At 55.4% G+C, this 12,368-nt stretch overlaps 1 protein-coding gene across 1 annotated transcript in view; it reads left to right on the forward strand.

The window, feature by feature from the left end:
• Window positions 1–12,368, forward strand: part of C13H1orf167 (chromosome 13 C1orf167 homolog) — a gene marked incomplete at its 5' end in the record, with an annotated part of 17,274 nt that continues 4,906 nt past the window's right edge. Inside the window, 12 exons of the mRNA XM_032494795.1 lie at window positions 1–1,242; window positions 1,452–1,495; window positions 1,937–2,144; window positions 2,819–2,955; window positions 4,127–4,242; window positions 4,676–4,862; window positions 6,717–6,892; window positions 7,397–7,574; window positions 8,991–9,159; window positions 9,261–9,415; window positions 10,088–10,296; window positions 11,377–11,521. Of these exons, the coding sequence (XP_032350686.1) occupies window positions 1–1,242; window positions 1,452–1,495; window positions 1,937–2,144; window positions 2,819–2,955; window positions 4,127–4,242; window positions 4,676–4,862; window positions 6,717–6,892; window positions 7,397–7,574; window positions 8,991–9,159; window positions 9,261–9,415; window positions 10,088–10,296; window positions 11,377–11,521 (2,966 nt within the window). The remainder of the gene's footprint in view (window positions 1,243–1,451; window positions 1,496–1,936; window positions 2,145–2,818; window positions 2,956–4,126; window positions 4,243–4,675; window positions 4,863–6,716; window positions 6,893–7,396; window positions 7,575–8,990; window positions 9,160–9,260; window positions 9,416–10,087; window positions 10,297–11,376; window positions 11,522–12,368) is intronic.

The raw sequence follows: 12,368 nt of genomic DNA on the forward strand, positions 1-12,368 counted from the left end.
AGAGCCTGGGATGTCGGCCTGGCCAGTAGACACGGCCGGTGCGTGCCCGTGTGCCAGGCCGAGAGGGGAGGGCCTGCAGCCACACCCTCCCTGGGGACAGCACTGCGCCAGGAGCCCTGCCAGGTGCAGACCAACCTGGCCGGCCCTGGCCCCAGCCTGGGCCTCGCCCTGAAGGACACGACTGGGCGGCTGATCAACTCCAGCTTCCAGCAGCAGAGCAACCTGCAGCCCCTGGCCTGGAGGCCCCAAGGGAGAGCCCAAGAGTTTGCCATCCAGCAGAGTAACCTGAGCATCAGGGAGACCAGCGTGGCTGAGTGTGGACGTCACACCAGCCCCTGCCTCTGGCTGGAGCCTCAGGAAAGCTGGCCCAACTTGAGGCCCTGGGGAAGCCCCCTATCCCAAGGGCCACTGGATCGCCCATCCTCCAGCCTGAGACGGTCCCGGCTGCTGGCCACAGACACTCGCTGCCCAGATGTCCGGCCCACTGCAGGCCTGGCCCCTCTCAATTGGCACACACAGCCGGGCCTCAGATCCCGGTGTGGCCTGGGGGGCTCGACCTCCAGGATCGTGGGGGAGCCCCTCAGCCTGGAGGACCTGGCTGTCCCTGCCTGGAGCCGGGCTTGGGCCCCATCGCAAGCTGCCATCCACCAGCTACTGGCCTCCGTGCGACGCCTGGAGCACGAGGCAGCCCGTTTCAGGTGCCAGGCATCCCGGGAACCCCCAGGCCCCGTGCAGCGGGAGCCCTGGACCAGTGCTGGTCAGGCAGTCCCTGCTCACCCACAGCCCAGCCAGCCAGTTCTTGCTTCCTGCAATGAGAGGAAAAAACACTCTGGAGATCTCAGGGAAACCGTGGGTTTCCCAGAGACCCCGGGGGTCCAGGATGGTCTCTCAGACTCTCAGGCAAGCAGCAAGCCTGCACGGATGGAGACCACTTTGCAGATGCTGCCTGGGGATGCCCTTGACCCTGAGCAGGGCGTCCTTGGTGCCCACCGCCTAAGGCGAGGAAAGAAGAGCTCCCCAGGGACTACATATGGCCGGGGGCGGAGGGGGGACCCCCTGCTCTCTCAAGGTGTGGGCAGCAGGGAGGCCAGCCTCTGCTCTTTAGTCTCCTGCAGTTCAGCCTGGGACGTCCTCCCTGGGCAGGAAGGAGGGGAGGGGACCCCGTGGGAGCAGATCAGCAAGGAGGGAGAGAGGCTGGCTTCCTGTCCGCCAGACACGGCCCCCACGAGGACTGCCCTGCAGGTAGAGACCAGACGAGTCTGGGAGTGGGAGTTGGGGCCTCAGGGACTGGGGGGGCTGCCTCCTCCTGGGAATTCTCACTCTAAGCTGGCTGTCACTGCCCTGTCACACTCCCTCAGAAAGGGAGGCCATGCAGGCAGGCTTGGCAGGGGGCGTCCAGTCCTGCTTGCTTCTCGGCCTGAGAGCTGTATCATGTTCCTTTGCTTTCCAAGAACAAATTCCGAAACACTGGAAGCCTGGAGTCTGAGGCTGCCCGGTGAGGCCATGGGCTGGGGGATGGGGACAGGGGCCACACTTTTGGGACAGCTCCTCTCCCAATTGCCTGGAGACAAGGGCCTGATGGAGAAAAGACCCAGATGTCAGGTCCACGCAGGATTTAAGTGGGAGGGCGCCTCCTGGGCCTCAAGGACAGGAACATGGTGACAGCAGCTCCCAGGAATCTTAAACTTGGGAGGCTGCCCTGCACTCTTGGCAGTCCAGCAGGGCATTCTCCTGCCTCCAGGAGCTTTCTTGACTGGGATTTCCAAGGCTAGCCATCCGTAGAGGGGAGTTCTCCCCGTCTCCAGCCAGCCCTCCTGCCGCAGCGTGGGGCATCACCCTCCGTGCTGGGAGGGCAACGTGGGTGGTGTGGAGCCCCCAGCTGCTCCCTGGGGCTGGGGGGCCAGGCCCACCCCTGATCAGCCTGGTTTGCCTCCAGCTGGCAGTGGGCGTCCAGATGTTTCAGAGGGTGGCGGCGCTTGGTGCAGAGGCGGCGGGCAGTGGTGGCGGCCGTGGCGCTGGGCCGCCGGCAGCTGTTGCGCAAGGGTCTGCGGGCGCTGCGGTGGGCACTGTGGCTCCGGGAACCCCAGATGGAGGCGGCGTCGGGGCGACACATGCAGGTCCTGCTGAACCGGGCCTTCCAAAAGGTTAGGGACCTCCTGGTTGGGCCGCCAGGAGGTGATGAAATGCTGGTGTTTTGGGGGAGGAGGCTCTTTTGGGACATAGGTTGCTCCTCTTGAGTGATCGCCAGTAGAGTGGGTGGTTGTCAACCTAGACACGTGAAAGGGCTCTGCTTGAGTTCAAATACTATCTCCTCTGCCACTTTCTTTTTCTTCCACATTTTTCTCGCTGTGTGACCTTGGGCCAGTTAGTTAACCTCTCTGTGCCTTAGTCGCTTTAGCTCTAAAATGGGATCATAGTAGTACAGACTTCTCAGGGTTGTTGTGAGGTTAAATAGTAAACATAAGGAACTCAGAACCCTGCCTAGCACATAGCAAACACTCTAGCACTGAAGTGGTTGCTGTTTTTTCGCTAGCGGTTTGCTAGCCAGGATTGGGAGGGCACTTCTGTTTTCTTTCCTCCTTGGGAAAAGGGTGTTTGGAAGGGCCCAGGTTTTGTCTTCCAAGGAAAACCCTTCCTCTTGGGCTCCATCTCCCCATTCATTCATTCCCATAGAGGCAGGAGAGTCTAACTGTTAAGACCACAAGCTTTGGAATCTGATAGAAATGTCTGGCTGCTGTCCGTGCCGTCCCAGCTGCCCCTCTGAGAGCGCACTTGAGGCTGCAGCCAACCTCCCTCCTCCCCTTCTCTCTTGACCCAGTGGAGAAACCTGACCCAGCAGCAGAAACACGAGCAGCCCCATGTGCAGGCTGGGCCAGGACCCCCACCCTCCAGGGGAGGCCAGGACCAAGGCTTCTCAGGAAGGAAGCCAGTGGTGGACGCTGCCCAGAGAAACAGGTAGTCTGGGACCCCCCAGGTTGGTCATTGTGTCCTGGGCAGTATTGGTGGCCTTCCCTCCTTGTCCCCCCTCCCTCTTCCCTGACTAAAGAATGAGGGTGAAATCAGTAAACAGGGACAAAGATTTGCACAAAAGGATGTTTGTCACGGCGTTATTTATACTTACAAAAACTTCAAAACGGCCTAAACACCCAACAGCGAGAAAATGAGAGTTTTAACTGTGTGATGAACATTTGGCAATTGTTCAATATGATGTTTATCAAGATTTTAAAAATTCCTCCCCACTCTTTTTTTCTTTCTTTTCTGGTTCAATAGCTTTATTAATGTTATTTCTAATCCTAACAGTAATACGTGCTTGATCTGCAAAAACATTCAAAATAGTTGGAAGCACTTCAATTAATTTGAAAGCTTCATCTCCCTCCCCGTGTATCTGACCCCCCTTCCTGGAAGTATAGTTTTATGGGTATTCGCATAGAATTTTTAATGACAAGGAATAAGGGTTATGACAATGTTAAATGAAAAAAAAAAAAAGGATAAAATAGTACCTAAGATTTTTTTTTCTGTGAAATGGGAACAGTGCATAGAAAAAAGACCAGAAGGAAAAATACTAAAATTTTGCATAACAATGTGAACTGCTTAACACCACAGAACTTTTCTCTTAAAAATGGTTAAGATGGTAAATTTTAACGTGTATTTTACCACTATTAAAAATAAGAGTAAATAAATATCTCATCCCCCCCACACCCCCCAAAAAAATGCTAAAATGGGAATAGTGCTTATCTCTGGAGCAGTGAGATTAAAGGTGGTTATTTTCTTTTCATTTCCTCAATTTTCCACTACAGCGATGTGTTGTTTTTGTTCTCATTTTTTAATTAAACAAATATGTTTAAAATAATTATTTAACTAATATTTATTTTAATAGATGTAAAAAAAAATCCAAACAGTATTGAAGAGAATAAAGCAAAAGCAGAACTCCTGCCCTCAAATCACTTTCAGAAGCAGGAATAGAATGTACTGTCTGGAAGAGGATGAAGGGGATGGGGGCAGGGGCTTAGCGCGCCTTTGCTCCTGCCGGCAGACGGTGCTGCCTTGGGCTGGGCTGGACAGGTTGGGACCCCATGCCCTCCTTCCTTCTGGGCATCAGTTTCTCTCTGGGCAACTTCACTCTCAGTCCAGGGAGTCTGAGGGAAGAGGCTGGAGCCGGGCCAGTTCCATTGCATTCTGGGCTGAAGCCAGATGGAGGAAACGGGGCAGTCCAGATCCTGCATGCTGTGCGACAGCTGGCCGGTGAGATGTGGGGTGCCGGGAAGGTGGGGCAGACAGGGCAGGGCCCCCGCGTGGGCAGGGCTGGGGGTCCTGAGTGAGTGTTTATTGAGCCTCTACTCTGGCAACTTCCCAGACGCAATCTCCTTTGAGTCTCATAGCGACCTCAGCAAGGCATCGTGCCCATTTCACTGATGGGGAACTGAGTCACAGAGAAGGTAAGTGACCAGCGCGAGGACACACAGGATGAGACGTGCACATCCTACATATGTGTGCCATTGATGCTGGTACAGGCCGGGTAGAAGCCCGAATGTTAGAGCTGGAAAGTCCTCAGACATGACTCACTCAGGAGTAAACTGAGGCCCAGAGATGGAGAGCATCCCAGGTGTCAGTGGTCCCCCCGGCCCCCGCCCTCCCCTTTGCTCACTCTCTCTTCTCCTTCTCTTCCTCCCTTTAGTCTTCCTCCTGTGGTGCCATCAGAAGGAATGGGCCATGCAGGAGAAGGAGGTCCAGGCAGAGGCCTCCCAGGCCACGGTGAGGACTCAGAGGAGGGAGAGGCCCCCCCAGGCCTGGTGCTCTCCTGCTGCACATGCAGCCTGGGTGGCCCCACTGGACACCCAGCGCCGGACAGCCTGGCTCTGCAGGTAGGGGGAAGAGGACGAGTGTGGGAATGGGGACCCTCCCTTCCCAGGGCAGAGGGTGGGATGCAGCTGGGAGATGCTCTTTAAGTCAATTCTTGACTCCCAGTATTGAGAGACAACGATGAAGATATGAAATGAAAAAAGCCACCATTGACCGAGAGGCTAAGACCTGCTAGACACCACCCAGGGGCTGGATTTAGCTATGAGCAAAGCTTAGTGCCCGCTGTCACCGGCCCTCGTGGAATCCATGGCCCAGTGCGGAGACAGACAGGAAATTAGCAGTCACAAAAGATGCGTGTGAACACCACCTGAGTTAAGTGTGGTGAAGGGAAGGAACATAGATCTCTAAGAAAAGATCTCTTTTTTGCGTTTTGCTTGTTAACTTTGGTATCATGGGACATTTCAATCTTACACAAAAGTAGAGAAAACAGGATAGTAAACCTCAGTGTACCCATCACCCAGCCTCAAGTAAATCACCTCCTGAGAAAATTTGTTTTGTTTGTACCCCAGCTACTCCCCACCCTCAACATAATTTGGAGGCAAATCCCATGCACCCTACCATTTCATCTGTAAACATTTCTGTAGCATCTCTAAAACATAAAGAGTCTTTCTATCAAAAAATATCTGGTCAGCATTCAAATTACCAATTGTTTTACGAGATAGATCTTGTTATAGTTTGTTTGAATCAGGATCTAAGTAAGGCCCACATGTTGTCATTGGCTGAGAAGTCATAAATTCTTTTTACTCTATGGACACCCGTCTGTGGCTTTTTTCCCCCTTTGGAATTTATCTCTTGAAGGAACCAGGCTGTTTATCCTGTAAAGTTTCCCCACTGTCTGCATGTTGTGGATTGCATCTTCTGATATTTGATGAGGATTTTTTTTTTTTTTTTTTTTTTTTTTTTTTTAGTTTTTTATCTTTTTAGTGGAGGTACTGGGGATTGAACCCAGGACCTCATGATTGCTAGGGACACACTCTACCACTGAGCTATACCCTCCCCGCTCCCATTCTCTGACAACTTTTAATGAAAGGGGTGGACCTCGACTGGGGTTCAGCGGAGATGGGAATGAGACATGGTTGACTAGTGCAGCGAGAGCAGATGAGAGCACCAGGCAGAGGGAACAGCATGTGGAAAAGCCTCCGACAGGGGAAGGGGAGGGTATAGCTCAAATGGTGGAGTGCCTCCTTGGCATGCACAAGATCCTGGGTTCAATTCCCAAGACTTCCTCGAAACATGAATAAATAAACCTAATTACCCTCCCAAATAAATTTTAAAAATTAAAAAAATTTAATAATAAACTAAATTCAAAAAAGGAAAAAAGCCTCCGATAGGGGAATATGGAAAATTCAAAGAACGCAATCAAGTTGGAACACTGGTAGTTCAGGGTTGGGGGCAGGGGTGTTTCAAGATGAAGTTGGAAAGATGCTCGGCAGGGGTGGGTGCTGATCATACAGGGCCTTGTGGGCAGTGGGAAGGAGTGGAAATTTTATCATCAGAGCAAAGGGAGTGCCACTGGAGGATTTTAGCAAGGGAGTAAGATAATTTGATTTGAGATTTAAAAAATACCGGTCTGGTTACCGTATAGGAACTGACTCGGGGGGCAGGGGCAGGAGTCGAGGTGGGAGGCCACGTAGGAGGCTGCTGAGGCCAGCCAGGCACCTGGAAGTGATCGTGGCGGGGCCTGAGCACATGACATGCTGCATAGTCCTTACAGCAGCCCTACTTTACAGGTGAGTAAGCTGAGGCTCAGAGAATGCATGGCTGGCCCAAGGCCTCAGCAGTGTGTCTGGCACATGGCAGGCGGCCCGAGGTGCCGTCATTTCCATCAGCATCAGCACTTTCTCTTGGTTCTCCAGGTGCTTTGGGGCCTGGCAGCGTTTCGTGCAAAGAGGGACCCAGTACCGGAACCACGTGGCCAGCCGCCAGGTGGGGACCCTGAGGGTGTGCCTGCAGCAGTGGGTGCAGATGAAGCAGCTCCGGGCCTCAGATGGGGCGAAGGTGACCCAGCTGTCCCTTTGCCGGCAGAAGGCGGGTGAGCGAGTGGCGGGCCAAGGGGCTCCCTTTCCCTCCCACCCGAGCACACGGTGTCAGTTAAGCTCCTTCTGCAGTCACCCTGGTTGATATATGGGTTCTTGTGGTGGGAGGCGAGGGGATGAGGAGCTGTCTCGGGTGCAGCCTGGCAGGCCTGGGACAGAGGGGCCACAGGGGTCTCTAGAGCAGCAGGCCTTGCTGGGCCCCATCCTCGCACCCAGTCGCGAGCTCCTCTAGGTGAGAGGTCTGGTCCATCTTCCACCTGGGAGGGATGTAGCCCCTGCTCCTAGGAAGCTCCTGATCTGAGGGGTACACGCAGCCCCTGCCCCTGGCCAAAGCCTGACAGGGGAAGATGGGATCTTTGAGGTGTCCTGGAAGGGAGGGTTTGGAGATGATAGGAGGGGGCAGTGCCCATGAGAGGAGAGGTCCTAAGGGCCCTGAGATGGCAGCCACCAATGGCTTTGGCAGAGGGAGGTCACTGATTCATCTCTTGACTGCTTCTCAGGGAACACGGTCCTCCTCCTCAGTTCAGCCCCTGGAAGGGCCACAGCCTGTGGCCTGGGGGTGGTGGGGCTGCCCCAGGAGCAAGGCCAGGCCTCCCTGAAGGAAGCCTGCCGGAGACTGGCCCTCCACCGGACACTGCTGCTCTGGAGGACACGGCTCTCCCAGCGCCAGCAGGCTGAGTGAGTATCCACGAACCTGTGACCTGGGATTGGGTCTAGGGGGCATGGCATGGGCATGGAGTGTCCCATAGGGAATGGACCACATCCTGCTCCTCCCTGTGGCCCCAGCATGGGGCCTGGCACACTGTGGTGGTTGCCAAGTGTTGGGCCATGGGAGGTGGCCCAGGGACAGATAGTGATTGAGCAGAGAGCTGTGGGGGCCAGGGCGCAGCCAGGGGCACAGACACTGAGTTCTACCACGGTGGCTAGAACCTGATGGGAAAGTTGGTTTAATAATCCTCTCCCTCCCCAGAATCTGGACCCACCTCTCAGCTATCTCCTGGCTAAGTGGGAGCTCCCTGGTAGCAGGGACCATATCTGTCTCCTCACCACTGTCTCCCAGCATCTTGCAGGTCCCCGGATAAAAACTGTAAATGAATAAGTGAAGGAGCCACTCATCCTCCTGCCCCCATTTGCCTTATTATACAGGTGGAGAGGCTGAGGCTCAGAGGGGTTGAGCAGCTTGCTGTAAATCACACTGTGAATCAGGAGCAAGAAGGTTCCCGTAGTGAGAGCTTCTCAGTGGTGCTTTTATATAAGACAGTCATTGCTGGGATTCGGAGCCCAAGCAGATGGTTGTGGGTGAGGGGGATGGTGGGGGTTAGGAGGGGTCAGCTTCCCTGATGGGATGTCTGGAGGAATGTAAGCCGGCAGAACTTGTCCTTGAAAGCCAGACACCTGGCATCTATCAGCCCCACACCCATTTGGTCCACTTGGACTCTAAGTCTTTGAATGTACCCTGGAACTCTAGAGAAACTCAGTTCACCATGATCTTTCCGAATGTAGCCCTCCCTCCCCCAGTCTGTCCTCTGGCCTTTGGGTACCAGCGCACAGTCCATATCTCCCTGAAACATATCAGGGGCTGCCCTGTACCCTGTAGCGTGAGATGAGTGTTTGGATCCCAAGTCTGCTGCTGTTTAGAATTTGGGGAAATGACCTTCCCTCAGGCCTCAGTTTCTCCATCTTTATAACTGAGCAGAGGCAGAAGTCCTAGTGTGGTTACACACGTGGGCTCTTGAGTCTTGGGTCGCTGGGCCCAGGGCCCGGCTCCACCCTCATCAACCGCGGGGCCCCCACCCACCCAGGGAGTGTGGCGGGGACCACAGGATGGGTGCAGGAAGAGCAGTGGTCTCTGCCTCAGCTACGCACGAGTGGAAAGTCGGGAAGCCCAGGCCGCACCCAGACCGTTAAATCAGAATCTCAGGACCCCAGTGGGCACCGGTATTTCTTAGAGCACCCGGTGGTCCCAATGTGCAGCCCGTTTGGGGGGCAGTGGTCCCCAGCTCTGGCCCAGTGTTTGGCCAGTGGTGGTGCCCTTCCAGCCTCACCAGCCGGGGGTTGGGTGGGGCCCAGGCACTCACCTGCCCCTTCCTGTAGCTCCTTCTTTCAGGAGGTGCAGCGCCGGGTGCTTCGGCACATCCTGAGGGGGTGGCGCCTGAGGGCACAGGATCCGGGCAGGACCACCTTGGTCCCAGAACCACTGGGCGGCATCCTGGGAGGGGAGGCCTGGCGGGGCTGCAACACACCCCACAGCTCACTGGAGAAGGTGAGGGGCAGAGGACAGGGAGGGCTAGGGTGGGGAGGGGATGAGGGGAGGAGAGGATGGGAGGGGCCAGGACACCCAGAACTCCACACCTCCTTCTCCAGGCTCCCAGGGCCTCCACTCTACTGGAGATCCTCCGAATGAAATTCCTATGGGCAGCTGGGCGGCGGCAGCAGGAGCGGTGTCTTGTGCTCTGGCAGGCATGGGCCCAGCAGTCCCGAAGCACAGCAAGATGGCACCGGAGCATCCTTCAGAGGCGGTAGGGACCCTTCCCCAGGATGGGCGAGCCATGCTGCCCAGCACCCTGTGGGTTTACTGTTTCCCGATGACCCCCTTTCCTTGCCCTTTCCAGCTGCATCCCCTTGGGGCCTGCATCCCAGAGGGCTCCCTTCTCACACCATGGACTCAGGTCCTCTCTGCTCCTCCTACCCTCCTACCCTGCCCTGCTGAGATGTGTAGGGGTGTGCGAGGCCCTCTACAGGGTAATCATTTCTCAGAAACTTCCTGGCCCTGGTGATCTCAGCTTTGCCTCTCACTGACTGTGTGATCTTGGGCAAGTTGCTTAACCTCTCTGTGCCTCAGTCTCCCCATTTGTATGGGGGTAATTATAGTATTCATTCCAGTGGGAATCAGTGAGATAGGGACAAACACATCCCCTAGCGTGGTGCCTGGCATCAGCGAACACCCTAGTTCACAGCAATGTTTATCATTAGGGCTGAGCACAGCACTTGACATTGGGGGTCTGGGGTCCCACTGATCCCCACCCCCTCAGCATAGCATGACCCTCCAGTCCTCAACAACCCACTCTCCCCCATGATGGAAACAGGGAGAAGAGTCACCTCAAGCCCCTCCCTGCTGCTGAGGGGAGGGGAGGGCTAGGCTGGCCCAGGGTGGCAGTGACCATCCTGACAGTAGACACTCCCTTTCCCAGCATCCTCCTTGGCTGGAGCCACTGGGCAACAGCCCAAGGAGCCCAGAGAGAGCTGGCTGCCTGCTGGGCCTGGGATCGGAGCTGCCGGGCCACGCTGGGTCTGTGGCGGCGGCGGCTGGTGCAGCGGCGGGAGGCGGAGCAGTGGGCCCAGGAGTGGGGCCGGAGACTGGAGCAGCGTGCCCTGGGCCACTGGCACTCGTGCTGGCAGAGTGAGTCGGGGACTGGGACGGGGCACCAGGGCGAGGGAGGGGCCAGGGTCTATCAGAGACACCGAGGATTCTGGGCCCCCCAGCACAGAGTCTGGTGATGGGAACCCCCACAGGGCCCACCCAGGGCTGGGTAGCAGGGGGCGACCTCGGGGCATGGATACTGTAGTCTTGGGTTCCTGTCCCCGCTCTTCTATTCCCTGGCTGTGTGGACTTTAAACAAGCCACTTAACCTTTCTGAGTCTCAGCTTACTCATCCGTAAAATGCAGATGACAGTGGTACGCTCCTCATGGAGTGATTGTGGGGATTCTGTGAGACAGTCCACACGAAGTGCAGCTTCTCACAGAGTTACCATCATCATCGCCATCTTTATCCTCAACTGGCTGTCAGGAGCACCAGGTCTGAAGGCTGAGTGTCAGTGCTCTCAGGGGCCAGCATGGAAAGCGGGGATCTCTGGGGGCCATTTTCAAGGCTTCCCATTATAGACAATATATCATATCTGTGGGCTGGCAGGTGGAGACTTGGTGGTTCTGGAAAGTTCATGTCCTGTTCACTGGGGACAGCTGCTTCTCTAGCCCAATTGTTGCCCAGGAATGTTGGCCCAGTGTTGCCAGACCTTGGTTTTTAAAGAAAAGCTGGAAATCCATGTTTTTATATGAATTCTCCTAATTCCTAAACACTGTCAAGAAATTTCTTTAAAAAAGGTCTATGAGTTGAGGAGAGGAGGGTATAGCTCAAGAGGTAGAGCACATGCTGAGCATGCACAAGGCCCTGGGTTCAATCCTCAGTACCTCCTCTAAAAATAAATAAATCAATAGACCTAATAACCTGCCCCTCAAAATAGAATTAAATTAAATTTTAAAAAGAACTTAAAAAAAAAAAGATCTATGAGTTTGTTGGTCTGGTCACCAGTAGGACACCTGTAATGGAAGCATTTTAACCCAGTTAGGTGGCCTCCTCGGTTTTTGTTCCCACTTGGGTAGAGGGCCCTGGCTGGCTGAGCAGGGGCCCCCAGTTCCCCGGGGCCCAGGGCAAGGCTGGCATGAGCACCCAGTGGTACTTCAGCATCTCTCTGGCCACAGGGCAGCAGCTCCTGGGTGAGAAGTACCAGAGGTGGGTGCAGGTCCGGCTCCAGGGCCTGCGGAGGGCCGTGCTCCGGGGCTGGCGGCAGGCGGCAGCTCGTCGGAGACGTGCAGCGACTGGTCCAGAGCAGCTCCTACTGCAGAGGTGGGTGGGCCTGTGGGTGGGAGAGTGACGGTCATCCCCACCCTGAGAAAGGCCAGGAGAGAGCCCAGGGATGGGAAGCTGGGTGGCCTCTGCAGCTCTAGGGGCAGCCCAGGCTGGAGGCCTGGCACCGGGCAAAGAAGGCATGAAGGGAGATCCCGGCCTGGAGTTGTAGAGCCATGACTGCCAATCTTCCATTATCTGGGCTGATCAGGAGGTGGGGGATGGCAAGCCCCTAAGCCCACCCGGTGCCCCAGGTCTCTGCCTCCTGGCCAGGCCAGTCCTTTGGTTTCAGAGCTCACAGTTAAGTTGGGGAAATCAGTCCCTCAAACGTCCACTGTAACGTGTTCCAATTCCGAGCGTTGTCTGAGGATTCGTGGCACAGAGGAGTTCTGTATGCGGTAAAAGAGAGCGACATCTTAACTTAAATAGAGGTGTTCTAGTAAAACATGTATACAGTTGACTGATGCCTGTTTAAAAGGAGAGGAGACAGGTGACCCCTTCACTGCCGAGTGGCTGACTTCTGTGCTGTCGCATCTGAAGGGTGTAGACATTTTCTTGGCCTCCTGGGGAGTGGAAGCCCCCATTTCCCTCTCTGATCTCCTGCCCCAGGTGGGCTTGTCAGGGGAGGCAGGGCGTGGCTGTTCCCCTGGCCAAGTGGGACCTGACCCCACACCCTCCCAGGCAGCAGCTGCTCCCCTGAGCCCGGGTGCCTGTGTAAGGCTCTGGATGAAGACCAGCATTTTCACCTGTTATACATCGGTCCTTACATTTTTAAGGCACAGGGCTGCGTGTGCGAAACTGTATAACCTATGACGGTTTGTGGGGGATTTTCAGGTGTGATTTTAAA

This window comes from Camelus ferus, chromosome 13, assembly GCF_009834535.1.
Source record: "Camelus ferus isolate YT-003-E chromosome 13, BCGSAC_Cfer_1.0, whole genome shotgun sequence".
Classification (NCBI taxonomy): domain Eukaryota; kingdom Metazoa; phylum Chordata; class Mammalia; order Artiodactyla; family Camelidae; genus Camelus; species Camelus ferus.